Genomic DNA, 21,247 nt, shown 5'->3' on the forward strand with positions numbered 1-21,247 from the left:
GTCCCATCAAAGTAATCATTCTCTTTATGTTTCTAAATTTAATGCATATAACCTCATTGGACAATTATCTCCTCTCTTTGCTGTGCACCTGCCTGTCCTGTCTGCTAATCTTGCTCTTTGTCTACTGTAAATGCCCCAACTTTTCATCTACCTCCTTTCTATGCACCTGGCCTGTCCTACTCCAACCCCCACCAGCATTTGGTATCATGATTACCCACTGAAGACCCTGCTTACTTTCTTCTTTCCTAAATCCTTACATTCACTTTGCATCACCTTGCTCCTTTTTCCTCCTATGTCATTGGTACCAATGTATGAAGATGATACTTTATTGTACTTGGCACAGTTAAATCTTTGTTTTGCATATAATACAGTAAAATCATACTAAAGATGAGCACAATAGTAGGTAAGTACAAATGTGCAGTGATTGTAGTGCAATAGTATACTTCACCAAGACCACAGATTGGCACGTTTCTGGCGCCAACACAGTTTTAAAGTTCTTTAAAGTGTAGTCTTATCATTGCCTTAAAGGCCAGAGTCCTGGCAGCACTGATCTTCTCTTCTGTTTGCTGCCACCTTGAAAGCGGCCCTTCGTCCAGGAACTACAGCTGTCGCAGTCCTCTCCGCTGGTTCCCAGTCTTCTGGGTTGTGCAAGAGACTAGCCTTGGGCGACCTGACTGGTGCTACAGACCTGACTGTTGCTGTTTTCTCGTAGTAATTTGCTCCTCCCCAGCAGTATCCAAAAAGGTATTTTCATTGGGAATGTCCACAGGAGATTCCTGCATGAGGAGATTCCTGCATGAGGAGATTCCTGCATGTGGGAGATTCCGCATTTAGATGAAGCGATTAAAAGTAACATTAGCAAATTTGCAGATGACACAAAGCTGGGTGGCAGTGTGAATTGTGAGGAGGATGCTATGAGGATGCAGGGTGACTTGGACAGGTTGGGTGAGTGGGCAGATGCATGGCAGATGAAGTTTAATGTGATAAATGTGAGGTTACTTGGTGGCAAGAACAGGAAGGCATGTTATTTGAATGGTGTCAAGTTAGGAAAAGGGGAAGTACAACGAGATTTGGGTGTACTTGTTCATCAGTCACTGAAAGTAAGCATGCAGGTACAGCAGGCAGTGAAGAAAGCTAATGGCATGTTGGCCTTCATAACAAGGAGTTGAATATAGGAGCAAAGAGGTCTTTCTGTAGTTGTACAAGGCCCTAGTGAAACCACACCTGGAGTATTGTGTGAAGTTTTGATCTCCAAATTTGAGGAAGGACATTCTTGCTATTGAGGGAGTGCAGCGCAGGTTCACAAGGTTAATTCCCAGGATAGCGGGACTGTCATATGTTGAAAGAATGGAATGACTGGGCTTGTATACACTGGAATTTAGAAGGATGAGAAGGGATCGTATTGAAACATATAAGATTATTACGGAATTGGACATGCTAGAGGCAGGAAACATGTTTCCCTATGTTGGGGGAGTCCAGAACCAGGGGCCACAGTTTAAGAATAAGGGGTAGGCCATTTAGAACGGAGATGAGGAGAAACTTTTTCACCCAGAGAGTTGTGAATCTGTGGAATTCTCTGCCTTGGAAGGCAGTGGAGGCCAATTCTCTGGATGCTTTCAAGAGAGAGTTAGATAGAGCTCTTAAAGATAGCAGATTCACGGAATATGGGGAGAAGGCAGGAACGAGGTACTGGTTGTGGATGATCAGCCATGATCACAATGAATGGCTGTGCTGGCTCGAAGGACCGAATGGCCTACTCCTGCACCTATTGTCTATCTGCATACTCCCCTTACAATTGCTGGTGGTCACCCATCTGACTTCTGCCTACACGCCTGCACCTTGCGTGTGACCACTTCACTATTTCTCCTATCTCTGCCCCCTCGCTCTCCTGGGGTCTTCTAGCTGCAGCACCATTCCCCCCCTGCAGTCAGTTGGGAGCTGCAGCTGGATGAATTTCCTACAGGTATTGTCCTTGGATAATGGAATTTTCTCTACCATCCCACATCCTGCAGGGGGAGCATACCAGTGCCTCAAGTCCAGGACTCATCGGAACTGCCCGACACTCGAGTGGAGCTCAGTGATATTGCCACGGACAAATTTGCAGGGGATCTAGCAGCTTTGCGATCAGGGCACCTGATATCGTGGGCCAGCAGTAATTGTTGGTTAGCCAGTAATACATTTTTGCCAATTTGAGTAAGTATGGCATTACAGCCAAGTTCTGCTAATCATATCTGCACCTGATTGACTTGAATACTCTGTAGTGCTCCAGCTGCTGTATTACTTGAGATCAATTGACTCTCAATGGATCAGCACTGGAACATGCAACATGTGAGATTCTTTACCAAATTAGCCAATCTGACCAGCTTTCTACATTTAACATGCTCCTTGTTTCAGAAGTGGATGCCATGTCTAATGGCTGCTAAGCTGCATCTGTTGAAAATTTCTGAATGTTAAAGCAGTGACAACTTGCCTTTCTACTTATTGGCATTTTCAAAATGTACAAGTTCCATATCACTGCACTCTATTTTCATGCTGTAGATGAGTTTTTGCTTGGATATAACTCAGTTGTTCATTAATAGAATTCGGAATGCAAGGACATTGTATGACCATTTTAACCAAGAAATTACCATTCCAGCACCAGTGCACTCCATTCTGACGTTTATATATGTAAGTTTCAAACCATGATTACATTGAATGGCGGCGCTGGCTCGAAGGGTCTATTGTCAAGTCATTTTATAAAATAGCAGCTAATCATAGCAATAGCAGTAAAAACAGCTTGTTCATCTCTTCCTGTTGTTGCAGTTAATCCTGACAAATGTAGTGTTTTTCCATCCAGTGGTGGGAACTAACCACAGTGTTCGATAGTCTCCTCCAAACCTCTGACTTCCTATTACACTTCATGGTGTCTTTTGCATTTCTGAAAGCTGTCCAAGTGGACAAATGTTTTCATTCCTCCTTGTATTGCTGTTTAGTCAAAGCTGAGCCTCACTTATGCATACTGATCTGCTTACCAAGCTGCTTCCGATATTTCTTTAATGGTTGAATTATGAAGATATTGTAGCACGCTATAGATTGCTTTTAAAATCACGTGTTAGATGCAGTACTACACTTTTGAAAGGATATGAATATTTGGCCATTCTTGAATTGTCTCCATGTCTGAATTGAGTATTTGCCATGTATTAAATGTATGCCCTTGGATGTGGTAACTGGTGTGGCCAGGCGGATTGTGAATGCATGATTATAATGCCGCTAAATAATTTGGGTTGAACTGCAGGGCAAGAATCTCCAAAGGACTGAGTTAGTAATTAGTTGGCTTCCAATTATTGTAATTTGATTGATGTGCAGATTAATGAAAGTAAAGCCTGCTGGAAATCCGGAACAAACAAATTGTTGGAAAATCTTAGGGTATTGTGCAGCATGTGTGGAAAAATAATTGGTTAACACCTCTGATCCTTTGCCTGATAAAAATAAATTAACTTTAAGGCTTTAATAAAGCTTTTGCTTTCACAATGAATGTAAAACATGTTGAACCACATGGACTATGCAAAATTGTATTTGGATCATCTTGTCTTTGACAGTGAGCATTTACTGCCTGCTGCTGGACTTTTGTAGATTTTGCTAAAAGGCCTGCTCAAACTGCTGCAATGCTTACAGTGGTAGAATTCCCACAATGGCCTTTTTCTGTAGAGAATTCCAGGGTAATGTATTAACAATTCTGAAAGAATGATGCTTCACTAAACGGCCTGTCCCACTTGGCCTTTTTTTTTTCAGCGACTGCCGGTATCACAACAGGGTCGCCCAAAGATTTTGAACATTTCAAAATCCAGCGGCGACAAAAATAATGTTGCGACACTTGAAAAAACACCGCGCGTCATACGTCATCACGCCGCGTCACCGCCGCATCATATGTCATCACGCCGCATATTTTTTGGTGACCTGATATATCGGTCAATGATGCCGGAAAAATGGCCAAGTGGGACTGGGTCCTTAAGGATGGTGTGTAACTTGGACAAGCATTGACTCAAACATGTAAGGTAATGTCCATGACATTGTTACTTTTATCCTTTGCTTGGTAAATAATGCATTGGAAGTCACTGCTAAAGAATCCTTGGCAAGTTGCGGAAATGTTTGTTGAAGTTTGTACATACGACGGATTGGTAGTGGAGCAGGTTGATACTGATGTCAGTAATAGGACATACATTTCACTCTACAACACTTGGAATTAGGAACTCTGCTTACTCTATATTACCCTGAAAAGTAGTTTGACAGCAGATTTTCTAATTTTGTGTTTTGACTGGAACAACTTGCACCAGAATTAAAGCCAAATTTGAACAAATTCCCATGTATCATTGACTTATTTCATCGTTAAATCTTAATGCAGGGTTTTCAGTATCAAAGCCCATTAATGTGCTGTATCACTGTTGGTTCAATTAGTCCGCATTGACCAAATGTCCATTTTAAACCATACTTCTCCCCATATTCTCGTCTTCCCCGTTCTAGATTTTACCACTCCCACCCCCCCGACGCGCACGCACATGGATGCAAAATTGACACATTGTTGCATACGCAGAGAGGCTTTGGCGACACATGATGTCTGCACACCTAAAAAGAGTTCTAGACGAAGCAGTGAAAATTATAAATTATATTAAAGGACGTCCGTTAAATACCCGACTTTTCTCACAACTGTGCGATGAAATGGGTAGTAATCATACCCAACTTTTCCTTACCGAGGTTCGTTGGCTTTCTCGTGGAAAAGTGATGACTTGTTTATTTGAACTCCGGAATGAGCTACTGATTTTTCATAATGAAAGCTTTGAAATTACAAGACTGGAGATGGCTCTGTCAATTAACATATCTGTCAGAAGACATTTATTGTTTTAAATCTTAATTTGTAGTTAAGGCAAGGACATTTCTATATTTCATGTTCAAGATAAGGTGAGCACCACAGTGGCTAAGTTGAAGTTTTGGCAAAAGCGAGTTGTTAATGGAGAAGTGGACATTTTTTCCATCTCTTCATGAATTACAGACAAGTTCGAGCAAACAAATTGAAGACGGTGTGATGATTATTATAATACAGCATTTATGGAGTTTACAGATGAATCCAGAGAAGTATTTCCCTGAATTGGACATAGATATTGAGTGGATAAGATACCCATTCAACATCAATCATTCAGTGCCAAAAGGTCCATCACAAACAGAAGAAGAGCAACTTTTGGAACTAGCTTCTGATGGATTCTGAAAAAAACAAATATAAAGAGAACACATTATCTACATTTTGGTTACAAACACAAAATGAATTTCCAGAATTGTCAGATAAAGCCCTAAAGTTCATTTTTCCATTTCCAAGCTCATACCTGTGTGAGGTTGGATTTTTGGCCCTTGTGGACATTAAGACGAAGAAGAGGAACCGCATATTAGATGTCGAACCGCAATGGAGGTTGAAATTAACAACTACAGAGCCAAATTTTGCAATTTTACAATAAATGCGTTTGTTTTTAACGAGGGGTACAAGATGCGTACGAAAATCTACGAAGGGGTACACGGGTATCAGAACTTTGGGAATCACTGGGCTAAAGGAATCGAGGGATATGGGGAAAAAACAGGAACGGGATACTGATTTTGGATGATCAGCCATGATCATATTGAATGGCGGTGCTGGCTCAAAGGGCCGAATGGCCGACTCCTGCACCTATTTTCTATGTTTCCTCTAACATGGACTTTTAATTTATGCAACAGCTTCCCATGTGGCACCCTGCCAGTGCCCTTTAGAAATCTAAATACACAAAATCCACAGGTTCCTGTCCAGCAATTCTCCCTGGTAGTTTGAGCGGGTTTCCTAATAAACATATTCGATAGATTTACTTTTATTCGGCTTTCTGAAATGATTAACCATTTCTTCCTTGATTACGTTTTTTATAGTGGAACAATAACTAAGAGGGAGTTGATCAGAGCTGTCATTAGATATGTTGGACATATATCTGAATTCATTCATATTTTTTACAATGAATATCAAAACTGCTAATGAGCAAAGAGCCCACAGATGTGGAATTAAAGTGATCCAGGGAGGCAATGAAGAAACACCTTATTGGTGACACGAGATTGCAGGTGCTGAAATTTAGCTTTTTTTATGTTTAGCAATTTGCTTTCATCCAGAATGCATCATCCAAGAGTGCTACCAATTTAGTTACAACCTTAAGTGGATAAAGGTTTGAAGGTAAAAACGTGACTGTCTTGAGATGTAGAATAGGACCAATGGGATGGTTGTACAATAAATGACAGACTCAATGGGTTGAATGGTTGCCGGCCTTTGAAAATCTCAAACCAGTTTTAGAATTGCATTGAGGCTGCAAACATCTTGTGCGAAAAGTGATAGCATTACTCATTTCCACCTTCAATGATCGTATTGTACTTATCCTGTTTGTTTTAGTTCAAAGGGATTTTGCGTACACATCAACTTGCTTCATTTCAAAATATAGCCATGCACACAACTTTAATGAGATCCTTAAAAAAGCAATTTCATTCTAGCATCGGTTCTGAAAATGTGCAGCATAACTCTAGCATTTTGTTGTTGAACTCTGCAGTACTCTAAATGCACTGCTATTATAATGAAGCTCGGCATATTCCATCCAGATAATGCACTATTGGTTCACAATGATTGCACCACCAGCACTTTTATGCTCCGGAAACATCACCAAAAAGTGGCAAAATTAGCAATATCCTGATTACCATAAGCAATTTAGCACTGTTTTCGTATTGGTTTGATATAGTTTCATTCCTCTCACGTATTGTTATTATAAGTACAGCCACCTCTGGTTTATGCGTGTTTGATTTATGCGTTTTTGGAATAATGCGCTTGGGTAATTAATACCAAAGCCTAATTTACATGCTCGTATTTTTGAAATAACGCACTCAAATTTGTGGCTAGCAGTGTAGTCGCATGCAATGCCTGGCAAGGGCAATTCTATTCCCTCGCCAGACTGGTATTGAAAATGTTATGAATTTGTTGATTTGATTATTGGAGTGGTGGAAATGGGGCACTTAAAAAAAAATTACATTAGCCAGAAGCAACACTATCTTAAGAAGAAAATCATTGGCAAACCGATTAAGGTTTTTGAAGGAGAAATTAGCAGGGTAAATGACGAGGAAGATTAATTGTATTGGATTTTTCAGGAGGCATTTGATAAAGCACTGCAAAAGTATATGTTGACCAAGATTAGGACCATTGCAGTTGAGTAATATATTAGTGAGTGTTGACTAATGGATAGAAAACAATGGGTATACATTTTATTTTTTTCAGATTGGCAGGTAATAACTAATAGATTGCTGTTCAGATCAATACTAAGGCTTCAACTGGTTACACCCAATTGTAATAAAAAGGCAACCACGCAGAAGATAACCCAAAAGTAAACTGCTGCAGGTGTGAAAAAAACAAAGTAAAAAATAATGTTGGAGATGCAAATCAGGACAGTGAAGAGAGATAGTTAATGTTTCAGGTCTTTGACCTTGTATCAAATAGTTTATATACATGTTTGATATGATAAAGCAAGAAGGGAAGCGTGCTATGAAGAGAGAGTGAAATTATTTAGGCCATTTATTAATAGTATCTTTGTTGTGAATGAACACAGTGCTGGTGTATTCAGCAGATCAGGAAGCATCTTTGGAGGACATGGATAGGCAACATTTTTCCAGCTTTCTCCCCCCATAGTACAATACATTTGAAGAAAGGTCCCAATCTGAAACGTCTCTTATCCATGTGCTCCAACTCAGCTGCCTGACCTGTTGAGTTACTCCAGCACTGTGTTCTCAGCAAAATTCCAACATCTGCCATTTCTTTTGTTTCGATCTGTGGTGAATGATGTGGACATGTATAATAATCCATATTGGAGGAGGAATGACAAAACAATTTTTTAATTTGATATTAAGTGAATTGTATTTAAGAATATAGACAAATCCATGTTAGAGTAAAATCAGTGTTCCATCGCACTGAAACGGCCTTTCGGCCCACCAGGTCCATGCCAACCTAATCCCATTTACCCACGTTAAGATCACATCCATCTCTGCCTTGACTTTTTATGTGTCTTGTGTAATGTCTATTAATTGTAGTACTTGCATCTGATTCCACTACCACCTCTAGCATCACATGCCTGATATCAACTTCTGTTTGAAAAGAGAATTTGCCCCTCAAATCCCTTTTAAAACTCCTACCCCTCACCTTAAACCTAATATTGGGAAGGCAAGTGTCGAGTGTCAAGTGGGAGGGGAGAGAACACAGTTCACAACTATGTATCCTCGGGCTCATCTCTAGCCTATGGCCAACAATCTGCCTATCTGGGAACCCCCTCGCCTGAGTTCATCTGTTGCCGGCTGTGATTTGTCTGGCCCCATCTTTCTGAATCTGCTTTTTTTCCCCGCTCCCCTCAGCAATCGGTCTGAAGAAGCGGCCTGACTCTAAACATCACCTATCCATGTCCTCCAGAGATGTACCTGCCCTGCTCCATTGTCTTTTATTAGGAAGGCAAGGTTTTTTGCAATGTAAGGGTTGAATACTGGGATGTCTTGTAATTATGCGGGCTTTATACCTGGAATTCTGAGTACAGTTTTGTTCAAACTGTATCTGACCCTTCATTTCATCCAATTTTCCAGTACTGATTTTGTTCTCTTGGTAACCCCAGTTTTAATTCCTCCATCACTGGATTGGGTGGCAGCGTGGCGCAGCGGTAGACTTGCTGCCTTATAGCACCAGAGACCCAGGTTTGATCCTGACTACGGGTGTTGTTGGTATGGTTTGTACGTTCTCCCTGTGACCTTGGGAGTTTCCTCCGGATGCCCTGGTTTCCTCCCGCACTTCAAAGACATCAAAGTTTGTAAGCCAATTGGCTTCTGTAAATTGTCCTGTGTGTATGATGGTGCTAGTGTATGGAGTGATCGCAGGTTGGCATGGACTTGGTGGGCGAAAGGCCTGTTTCCGTCCACGCTGTATCTCTAAAGGCTGGCAGTATCTTGGCTTCCATGGTTAAAGCTGTAGAATTTCCTTTGTTAATTCCCTTTCTACTGCTTTTATTCTCCTTTCTGGTACACCTCAAAACTTGGATCAGGTAGGTTTCCGGGCATCTATTCTAACCTTTGTTTATGTGATGTTGAATATTGCAACATTTAAAAGCTGTGGTATATATTTGTTACATTTCAGACACTTGTTCAGATGGGCTTTCCTGTTGGCCAGAGGCTAAATAGTATGAGGAAAAAAACTTGATTGATAGGGGAAAAATTCCAATTGCAACCAATTATTCAGACACCTTTATGAGCCATGTTGTGACAATATATTATTTTGCTTCAAGAAAGCTACAATTATAAATCATTAGCTTACAGCAGAGGCCTGTGCAGGAATTTAGATTTACCAGCTTTTTGCAAAGGCTGCATACAAGCCCTTAAATGCTAAGGGGCAACATCTGCATGCACGTCTAAAACTCATTATGATTTTCTTTTCAAAGCTTACCTACCCTTGGTTTCCTAATTGTTACTTTTTTAAAACAAAAATTGTTGCCAAAATTTGCATCCAAATTTATTATTTATTATTAAAAAATACAAGGAAATCCACTGACCACGATCATAATCTGAATTTTAGCTTTCTGCAACTGAATAAATGAGCAGGGTTTTAGCTCAATGCCACTACTCTTGACTAACCCTGTTGTTTTTATTCTTTTGATGCAGCTCACTGACTAGATAAGACCATGGCTCGTCTAACAAAACGGAGGCTGTCAGACTCGCAAGTTGTCCAGCGACTCTGGAACGCTATTGAAGTCGTCAGAAATCAGAAACAAATTGCAAATTTGGACAGGATAACAAAGTATGTCTTTAATTAAAACCTTTTTATTTAAATAGTTACTGGAAAGTGTGAGCTGCAAAATGCAGGGACTAAGACTGACTTTTAAATGCTATTTCTACTACCTCCCAATTACTACATTTCCAGCTACTAAATTTGGCGAACTAATGGCACATGCCCATGCCTGCCTATTTTTAGATATTGAATTGAAAATGCTTCAACTCATTTAAAAACCCTTCCACGAATGTTTCCAATTTCTTGCTGCACTCGCCACATTGATCTCCATTACCAACATGTTACAAGTCTTGCCTTTTAACTCTCCACCCTTCAGACCACATGTCACTGTTCTCTGGGACTCATTTCCTAAACCCATCAATCCTAATCATGCTCCTTACCTTTATTAACGTGAGATCTTTTACGAGGCGAATGTACATGTGAGAGTAGCTGAGCTTACAGACTAAGTACGGGGATTAGGGATGTGTGGTGCAATTGGTGGAGTTTTGAGAGGACAGAGTGTAACTGAGCTTTGTAGCTGGGTAGTTCTCGTCAAGTGAAAGGTCAGAAAAATAACAAAGTAGCGCACAAAGAATAGAGTAATATTCATGTCTGAAGCTAAGGATCATACGACGCAAATGCAGGAGATATTAGAATATTCTGGCCTGCAATTTAATGCATACCGAAGCGTGAAATATATTAACTTGAAAACACCAGTCTGAATGCAAATAAAAAGAATGCTTAATCCAACAGAGTTAAAACATCTTGGGAATTAATGTTGCCAGGACAAATAACATTGCAAGTATCGGTTAGTTCCCTGTGTTTAAATAGTTAGACCCTATGGGTCAGTTTCCAGAAATATATTATGCACTTAAAAAACTCCATTGTTAATACTTCATTCTTTTACCCAAAGCAAAAGAGCTAAAGAACTTGAAATTTCATGAAAAAATGGAAATAGGGTTATTTCAACTTGCTGCTATTAACATTAAGAACGAGGAAGCACATCAATATTCCATTATTACAATATGTGGTACTCTTCCTGGCCTCGCTTAAATTCTTCCTGTTATGACCAGGAGTTCAAATTTGTATTAAATAACATGATAACATGATACCTGGATGACGTACCTCAAATAACATTAACTTTTAACTTCATAATTTTAATGTGTTTTAATTAAAAGCACAAACATTTCCAAGACAGACTGTAAGCCAAAACACTCTCATTTGCATAATTGCTTTAGCTCCTCATCACTTTATAACATTCAAAACGTATCTTTCGCAATCCCAAAAGTATGTCAAGGAATCCATTTTGCTAGATTTATATTGACTAATCGCAACAAAGTATTGTCATGCTGTAATGAAGAAGGTGGATATTCAGGGGAGGGGAATAAACTCAAGTTGGCTTTGACACAAAATGCTGGAATAACTCAGCGGGACAGGCAGCATCTCTGGAGAGAAGGAATGGGTGATGTTTCAGGGTCGAGATCCTTCTTCACACTGGAGTTTTGCCACACTGACCTTTCTGTCCTAGGCCTCCTCCATTGTCAGAGTGAGGGTAAACGCAAATTGGAGGAACAGCATCTCATATTTCGCTTGAGCAGCTTACAACCCGCTGGTATGAATATTGATTTCTTTAACTTCAAGAAACACCTTCATTCCCTCTCTCCCCAACCCTCCCCACCCAAGTCTCACCAGCTTCTCTTACTTATCTAGCAAACGGCTAACAATGGCCTGTTTCCTTTATCATCGTTACTTTTTTGCATATCTTTCATTCATTTGTTCTAGATCTCTCTACATCACCGTCTATATCTCTCGTTTCCATTTCCCCTGACTAGTCTGAAGAACCGAAATGTCACCCATTCCTTCTCTCAAGAGATGCTGCCTGTCCCGCTGAGTTACTCCAGCATTTTGTCTATCTTCGGTTTAAATCGGCATCTGCGGTTCCCTCCTATACCAAGTTGGCTTTGTGTTGCTTTCATGATCCGTGCATAAACCACAATTCAGCCAATTTTAAATGGAGCTCATTATGTAGGAAATAATGAATATTTACATATTGTAAGTCCTCAGAAACGGTAATGTGATCAATACAAAATACTATTTTTAAGCCTTTTGAAGGGATAAATATCAGCCAGGGCATTGGGAACTTTTTTTCAACATAATACCATGGTATTTCTACATCCATGTAATGATCTCAGCTAAAGGTTTCTTTTAAAGAGAATACTTGCTGTGTAGCAGTTTGTCAATGTACCACTGGTTTGTTAAGTACAAGATTCTGTATTGGAATTGGAATCTATAGTCTTCTGACTCCCGAGGTGGAGGCACTACTAAACTAAGAACTGAAAACATCAAATGGATCATTGTACATGTGACAGACACCATTTTCTGCTAATAGGACGTCAGTATATTATTTAGTTCCACTTTAAATGTTACAACTGAATTATTTTCTCTCTATCCTTCGGCCAATTCATTCTAGATCAGTTTAAAAAAGCACTCCCTTTCCTTCAACTAATTATCTGAAATTCGTATTCTGTATGCTGCCCTACTTAAACACTTTCACATTATTGACTGTCAAGACCTTTCATGATTTACTGTTAAAACTGAATTTGCCCTTTAAAATTCTCTGCTCAGAGGATAGCACTAAATTCCCTAGTTTTCTCATGAAACGTAAGCTGCTACGTTCCTCGTATAACGAGCAAATCTTCTATACTCTCTTGACTATCTTGATATTTTTCTTAAAATGCAATGCTCAGTAATAATACTGTAGCTGGGGCCCAATACTTTGATTTATAACGGTTCTTGTATGCTTTAAACAGCAGTGACAATCTACATTTCCACCTTAAATTCTGTGTAGGTATAGCTCAGAATTCCCCTCAAATATTGTCACTTTTCATTTGCTATTTGATTCTAGACAAGATCACCATTGAAAACAACTTGGTACATGTTGCAATTTCCGTTTCCTTATCTCACTTTGCTGAAAAAAAATCAATAAGCTGAATCTATATGCTAGCAAAACAGAGTGGTAACAAGAGAAAGAAACATGGAGGCTTTTCTCTACAGTAGTTTGTGGGGTCTTCCAGGGGTAGGGTTGAGGGTAAAAGTATGGATTTCTCACCTTTTTCGATTGGAGTAATCGGAGATGAGGATCATCCATAAAATTAAATGTCATCTACAATTAATGGTGACCAACATTTACAACATTCAATGTAACCAGATAGTTTTTAAAATCTTTAACCATTAAGTATTCTTGTTAAAATGAAGTTTGAAAAAGGTAAGCCCACATGTGAGAGTTAGAAATAGAAGTGGGCAAAAATGCAAAAGTTGCACTAATTCCTCCAGGTTTTTTTTCTTACTCATTTCAACCCAATTTATTTACTGAACAGGTTAATTTGCCTTTTTGCAAATTCAAAGTGTGAAATGAAAATTCTGCACTCAAGGTTCATCAAGACAGACAAGGTAGAAAGGATTTAGAGAGCTGGATTGCACATTACATTGAAATGCTGTTGCGCAGTTTAAGAAAAGTAGCTTTACTCAGAGGTGTGTTTCATAGCAGAGGTAGATCTAATGTAAAATTCAAATCTCATTTTGGGATTAACCTGCAGACCGAAATTCTACAGTGAGTTCACTCTGAGCAATAAGTGAAGATGAGGATTGAAGAAAGAATATGGTCCAATTGTGAAAGAAGAGCTGTATTCGATGGCTTCCGACTTACTAGATGGTGACTTGCAGTCGTGAATTCGGGCTAATGATGGTAAACCTAGATGTCTTGTGAACGCGAGGAGCCAGCGATGGAAAAGACACTATATTAAAACAAGATTTTTGTTATCAAACTGTTAAATTGCAGAATCGTATCAGATCAGGATCACTCAATAAATGGTCGGTACCAGTGGTTCATAGCATTCTTTTGTATTTCCAGATACTAGAAACCCAAATGAATATAAAGTGGGTCCATCAATTAATATGCTAATTAAAATATCTGATGCCATTTTGCTTGAATCTTCAATTTGAAAAATCGTGTCATCAAGGAACCAGAATCTCAATATTCCAGTCCTGTTTCTGATGTATGCTATCTTTTGACATGGCTAACCAACTGAATGTGCTCCGTTTTGGAAATAACCTTTTATTTCCACAACTGCCAGAAATTATTTTAATGTTAGCCTTCATTTTCCATTTGTATTTGATACATAGAACCCGTATTTGATGAATTAATTTTGTCTGTTGGAACTATCAGTTATATTTTAGGATGTGTCTCTGTGACTTCCAGTAAATAAGCTGACTCAAAATAGTTACAATTATTAAATCATGTAGCATTGTCTTCGCTTAAGCACAATTATGTCCTCTTGTGGTTTAGGTTTATTGTTACGTTTACCACAGTACAGCGAAAAGCTTTGTTTTACTTGCTATCCAAACAGATCAGATATACTATATATGAATACATTCAAGTCAAACTCAAGTACAATAGATAGAGCAAAGGGGAAGATAGAGTACAGATATAGTTGTTGGCATTGAAGTGTACCAATACCATAGACAAAGCCCAATGCCCACAATGGGGTAGAGGTGACAGTACCACCAGAGGACCATTCAGAAGTTTGATAACGGAGGGATAGGAGCTGTCCTTGAGTCTGGTGGTGTGCCTATTCGGCCTTCAATACTATCTGCTGGATGGGAACAGGGAGAACTGGGAATGATCGGGGTGGGACAAATCTTTGATTGCGTTGGCTGCTTTTCAGGCGCAGTGTGGTGTAGTTGAAGGCGATGGTGGGGTCTAGTCTGTGCGATGGACTGGGCTACATCTATAACTCTGCTCAACACCTCTACTTCCTCAGGAGGAAACTTGGCATGTCCCCAGTGACTCTTACAAACCTGTACAGATGCACCATAGAAAGCATACTGGTGGGTTGTATCACAGCTTGGTTTGGAAACAGCTGTATGAGTCATGGATAGAGCTGTTTCCAAACCAAGCTGTGATACAACCCACTAGTATACTTTCTATGGTGCATCTGTACAGGTTTGTAAGAGTCACCGGGGACATGCTAAATTTCCTCCTGAGGAAGTAGAGGTGTTGAGGTGCCTTGGCTGTTAAATCAACGTGCTTGGTCCTCAGCAGATCATTGATAATATTAATGTCAAGGATCTTGAAACTCTCCATCGTTTCCACTTTGGCACTATTGGCGCTGGTTGGGGCATTTACTCCACTCTGCTTCTTGAAGTTGATAACTAGCTCCAGAGAAAATCAAATTTACTTGGCACAGAACAAAGAAATGAGATTCAGTGAGATTCAGATTTCTGTGACTTTCCTAGAAAAGCACTATTTTGCTATTTACCCGTAGTCCTGCAAATTATTCATGGTGCTGCTGACTATTTATTTCCATCGGCCTCGGTTTTACAAAGCAGCCTTTTTGAGTGGGGCGTATCAAACACTACCTAAATATCTTGGTGATATAACATGGAAACATTGCCATTCTGCTCATCAAGCCCAGGCTGGCCATCATGAATCCATTATCCTATTCACATTTTAGTTTCCTTGCATTCCCAGCAATTCATTAAGATTCTGCCACTCGTCTTGCACAAAGGTGCAATTTATGGTGGGAAAATTCAATGGTTTAATGGCACTTTATTGTCACCTGTACCTTAGTGCAGTGAAATTATTTTCCTGCATACAGTTCAGTAAATATCTTAATATATATGGCACAATCATACTTAAGTGCAATATGTAAGAATAGTAGATTTCACTGAGGCAGTACGCAATAATTGCCATGTTTCTGGTGCCATCTTGCATCCTTCGTTCAATATTGTTAAAAAATGTAGAATCTTAACTTGGTTATAAAGGTCATTCATCCTGGTGGCAGTACTTGGTCAAAGTTTCAGTGGTTGGCCTTTTCCGGTGATGATATCAGAGTCCTCCTGTCACTGGTCTGCCGTTCTTTGCCGCTGAAGGACGTCGCCGATCCGCATGCTTGGCCTCTTGGAGTGGCACCTAATCCATTCGAGCCCCAGGCTGCTGGAGGTCCTCCAGCAACCCACTCCTCAGTCATGGCGACCTGGACTCGTCGACCTGCTATCGCACCGTCCCTTGCCGCACATGGCCACCGCTTAGCCTCTGTCCCCTGGGGCACCTCTTGCAGCCAATCAAACCACATGGGATGTGGGAGGAAAATGAAGCACCCGAACGGAACCTACACAAGTATATCATTACTGTTTCCCAAAAGGAAAGTGATGCAAGCAACTCCATTCAGTGTTTCTGGGTTGTGTCAATGCTAAACGATTAGACATGAAAACAGCGTTTAACTAAAAGAGCAAGTCAACTTTGAATTGCTATCATATTGCATGACAGCAATGTATCTTAAGCAACAGCACACCCGTGTTTATATAGCATTATTTCAAGATTTCTAATGGGCATTTCTTATGCTTGCAATAGCCACACGCTTGCAGAAATTCTTATTTTCATTAAAATATTGTGCATTCTAAAATCCAGGGATTTAAATGGCAAAGGATTGGGGGGACTGGGTTAAGAGTGGCAACATTGGTATTGAGATACAGCGTGGAAACAGGCCCTTCGGCCCACCGGGTCCGGGCCGACCAACGATCCCCGCACATTAACACTATCCTACACGCACTAGGGACAAATTCTACATTTACCAAGCCAATTAACCTACAAGCCTGTACGTATTTGGAGTGTGGGAGAAAACCGAAGATATCGGAGAAAACCCACGCAGGTCATGGGGAGAACCCGTAGCAGGGTCTCCAGCACTGCATTCGCTGTAAGGCAGCAACTCTATCGCTAAAAATAAAGGCAGCAACTCTATCGCTGCGCCACCGTGCCGCAATTTATTGAAATTAAGTATAAAGTGAAAAATTTGTATGGTTCTTTTCTTTTGTCAGATGACATCCCAAAGCACTTCACCCTCTGAATTTTAACTGAAATGTGTTTGGAGTTATGTATTTAAATATAGCGATGTTTTTGATATAACATTTTAAATATCAAGTGAATGAATGACAGAATTTTTCATAATGATAACACAAAGAGCAATGTTAACCAGAGACCAAATCTCCATTTTTCAATTAAACATCTTTGTATTCTTTGTATTTGCCTCAATGGGAACTGTTTTTTACATTATTTAACTTCAGTATTTCTTGCAATTGTTCAGAGTACTTGCATATGATCAAAACATAAAGAGAATTAAGGGTTATGGCGATAGTGCCGGATAAATGTGGCTGAAATCGATCAGCCAGGAATAACAGAATAAGCTCGAAGGGCCAGATGGCCTATCTTCATTCCCAAATTCTTGTTCTTAGCAGCTAATGAAGTAACTCTCGAACAAGTTTATTCTGATGCAGCAAAAGAAAGTTTAAATGTGTTGTACTTTAACTTTGCAACCAATGTATCTTTTGTCTGTTTTTGATTGAGGACTATTCCTTAATGAAGACCATAAGCAAAAAGAGCAGGAAAGGTCATTCAACCATTTGACTTTGCTCAGCCTTTTACTAAGGGCATGGCTGGACTTCTACTGCAACTTCATCTTCCATTATTCTCGTAAAATTTTATGTGGAGAGAGAAGTATGAGGTGATGAATCTCGGTGCGCAAAATAAAGGCAATAAACTAAATTGGACCATTTCAAAGAGGGTATGCAACTATGAGGCACACAATTCTTTGAAGTGGCTGTAATTGTCTTTAATAAGCTAGTGGCTTTAATGAAACCAAATGTACTGAGGTGAGTTCAATGCCAGCCTAAATGCTAAAAAAATTGGCACCGACTTAAAATGAATGTCTATGATGTTTCCGTTGGTGGCAGAGTCAGTAATCTGAGGAAATGCATAATTGACAAAGAGTTTGAAGTACACAGGGAATACCTTGTAAACCTAGTGACGACTGCAATCTGGAATGTAATGGCTGAGAAGGTGTGGATGTAAATTAACACAGTGACACTCAAAGTGGTAAAATATGAAAGGGAAAATATTTTTGAGATGATGAGGTGGTGGGGTGAAGGATGGTAAGCAGTGATTGTAATTCATCGGATTGCTCCTTTTGAGACCAAAGGACTGATGCTGTTTTATTCAGCGAATCCTATAGGGTGATTTCACCAAATGTCAAATGAGCGTAGATCCCCCTCACGTGACCGAAAAATTTAACTGGAGGACATATGTCACTTCGGTACATGTCAGTGAATGGAGAAACACGCACTTTCACACCCGTTAAAAACATGGAAAACGGCCGATTTTTGAGCTGAAATTTTCTGTGCTAGTCGGGGCGACCGTGAAGCACAGCGACCTAAGTTTTCAGGCAAAAAAAAAGATAGAAAGTAAGGTAATTACAAGAGGGAACTGAAGGTGGGGAAAACAGCGGAAGTGAACAGCAGACATTTGCTGTGGAGATATAAAGGTCCAAAATATCAGGAATTATCGCGTTTGCTCGCTGAATTTGTATACTGTGTCCCCTGGTTCTGAACTCCCCCAACATCGGGAACATTTTTCCTGTAGTTACAGTAAGTGAAAATCTAGGAGGCAAAAAGGATGCTTTCTCCAACCACCCCCATTTGAAGGCCAGTATCTTCCACCGTTACTACCAATTGCTTGGTGCTTACTTCCAGCAGCCACTGGTTGTCCTCCAGGATGCACCGAGCCGCAGCCTGATCCATGCTGGTCACCTGGGCGAATTCGGCACAGAGACCCTCACGGCAGCGCACAACGCCTCCGACGCCCCGGGACTCTTGCACTGAGGTTGCTCCATGGCCGGAACTGCAGCGAGCGACTAGCCAGCCCCGCAAACATTCGCCAGCCCGGCAGTCACTCGCCAGCCCCGGCTCCCCATCCGCATCTGTCCCCGCCGCTGTTTCTGCTTCCATCCCTCCCTCAGCCCCGGCTCTGCAACACCCGCGGCCCATGCATTTGATATGAGTTTTCAAATTTTTGTTAATCACAGAATTTCTCCCGACATAGAGCGTGAGAAATTTGTGATCAGTGTGAGAGAGTGAGAATTTGGCGAAATGCATGATTCTCATGCTCAATGCGTGAGAGTTGGCAGCCCTGTTAAGGAGCCCTGCCTAATTGGGGTCGGTGGTAATCGGGGATAAACACTGGTTGGAATTGTACCTAGTACAAAGGAAGATGGTTGGTCAAAGTTCTATAGGAGTTCTTCATGGTATTATCTGAGGCCCAGTCATCTTCAGCTGCTCCATCAATGACTATTCTTCATCTGTTAAGTCAGAAGAATGTCTTTTTGGGCTTGCACAATGTCCAGCAGCATTTATGATTCTTCCATTAATGAAGCAGACCACGTCCTAATGGAGCAAGACATGAACCCTGGGCTGATCGGTGCCAAGTGACGTTTGCAGCACATAGGTGCCAGGCAATGATAATATCTAACGAGAGAAGATCCAGCTGTTGCACTCTGGCATTCAATGGCTATAATCATCCCTGAATCCCCCACTATCAGTATGTTGGGCATTACAGTTCATTAGAAACTAAAGTGGAGCAGGCTTGTGCACAATGTGGCTATAAGAGTAGGTCAGAAGATTGTTCCCGATGTTAGGGAAGTCCAGGACAAGGGGTCACAAAAAAAAAACAAAACTTAAGGATAAAGGGGAAATCCTTTAAAACTGAGATGAGAAGAACTTTTTTCACACAGAGAGTGGTGAATCTCTGGAACTCTCTGCCACAGAGGGTAGTTGAGGCCACACACAGTTCATTGGCTATATTTAAGAGGAAGTTAGATGTGGCCCTTGTGGCTAAGGGGATCAGGGGGTATGGAGAGAAGGCAGGTACGGGATACTGAGTTGGATGATCAGCCATGATCATATTGAATGGCGGTGCAGGCTCGAAGGGCCGAATGGCCTACTCCTGCACCTAATTTCTATGTTTCTATGTCAGGGGCTAGGAATCCTGCGGGGAGTAACTTGTCTCCTAATTTCCCCAAACCATCTCCAAAGCTGAAGTCAGGAGTGCGATGGAATGTACTTGACTAGATGAGTGCAGATTCAACAACAGTGAGAAAGCTCAACACTACGGGAAATAGCAAGCTGCTTGATAGGCACTCGATTGGCAACCATTCTCTCACTCCACCAATGCACAATAGCAGCAGTTTGCACCATCTGCAGGTTGCACTGCAGGAACTTATTCAGATTTCTTAGAGAGCACCTTCCAAATCGATGATCTCTACCAGCTAGAAAGACAAGGGTAGCAAAAACATGGGAAGATAGAATATAGAAGTTGTCCTCTAAGCTATACATCGCCTGACTTGGAAATGTTCACTGTTTCTTCACCATCTTTGGGCTGAAATCTCGGCACACCTTCCCTAAAAGCATTGCAGGAATGCCCACACTTCAAGAACTACAGCGATTCATAAAGGCAGCACGCCATCACCTTTTCCAGTCATGGTCAAACAGCACGAAAACAGGCTCCTTGGTCCGACTCATCCATGCTGTGACGAAGATACCCATCTAACCTATTCCTGTTTGGCCCTTGTTCCCTTAAACCTTTCCTATCCATGTATCTGTTTAAATGTCTTAAATATTGTTATTGTACCTGCAAATATTATTATACCTTCTTGAGGCCAATTAGGAATAGGCAATTAAATGTTGGCTCAACCTGTGAAATCCATTTCCCCTGATCGAATACAAAATACAGTGGGAAAAATTGCATTCTCTCGCCATTTTTGAAAATACTGAGCTCGGTGATTCTGTGGATTCTTTGTTCTAACGCATGATTTGCGATAGGGTACTACGCAGGTATTAAAAGTAATTCGGAAAGCTAATAGAAATTATTATTGCTAATCGTGAGAAGAATTGACTACCAAACTTTGAAAGATTTATGTGGCATTACTGAGCCCACATCATTGCCGTGTTGGTCAACTTATTAACAGTTCAAAGTGTTTATGGAACGGTCTGCTGATATGAGCTCATTGTCTTACGAAGAAAGTTTCTTTCACTGAGGTTTTTAAAAAATGAGATGATATTGGGTTGAAACAAGATTGTCGAGATCATCACAGGGTGAAAATGGAGGAGATGATTCCTCTTGGTTTAAAATGTAGAAGTTGGAGTAACTGTTTGAAAATGAGGGGTTGCCCATTTAAGGTAGATGACATATTGTTTTTGTTCAAAGATTTGAATCTTTATAGTGGTGGGACCAACGCCTATGTCCGAGGTAGATTCTTGATAAGTTAGACATAAAATGTTGCTGCAGATAGGCAGGAATGTGTATTGAGAGATTGTATTCTTATTAAATAGCTGAAAAGATCTATTCATTTATTTGTTCACTATAAACAAATGCTAGTCTAACATGTTTTTATATTTGGAGACACAAGAAGTTGCAGATGCTGGAATCTTGAGCAAAAAACAAAGTGCTAAAGGAACTCAGTGGGTCAGGCGACATTTGACAACTTACAATCTCCTAATACCTTGATGCACCTTAAAGCAGGTTTCAGACAATTATGTACTTCATGT

The 21,247-nt window shown here is 40.5% G+C and overlaps 1 protein-coding gene across 7 annotated transcripts in view; it reads left to right on the forward strand.

Annotated features, from left to right (window-relative positions):
• The window catches only part of zmynd11 (zinc finger, MYND-type containing 11), a 129,854-nt gene that overhangs the window by 25,191 nt on the left and 83,416 nt on the right, over positions 1-21,247 (forward strand). For 4 of the 7 annotated variants that reach the window (XM_055664642.1, XM_055664628.1, XM_055664648.1 and 1 more), the window contains one exon: positions 9,709-9,844. The exons of 1 other annotated variant lie outside the window; for it this stretch is intronic. In XM_055664642.1, the coding sequence (XP_055520617.1) occupies positions 9,729-9,844 (116 nt within the window). In that variant the 5' untranslated portion in view covers positions 9,709-9,728. Of the gene's footprint in view, positions 1-9,706; positions 9,845-11,342; positions 11,427-21,247 lie in introns of those variants that run through there. 2 more of the 7 variants (XM_055664658.1, XM_055664666.1) reach the window with 2 other exon arrangements.

This window comes from Leucoraja erinacea, chromosome 2 (assembly GCF_028641065.1).
Source record: "Leucoraja erinacea ecotype New England chromosome 2, Leri_hhj_1, whole genome shotgun sequence".
In the NCBI taxonomy this organism is placed as follows: Eukaryota; Metazoa; Chordata; class Chondrichthyes; order Rajiformes; family Rajidae; genus Leucoraja; species Leucoraja erinaceus.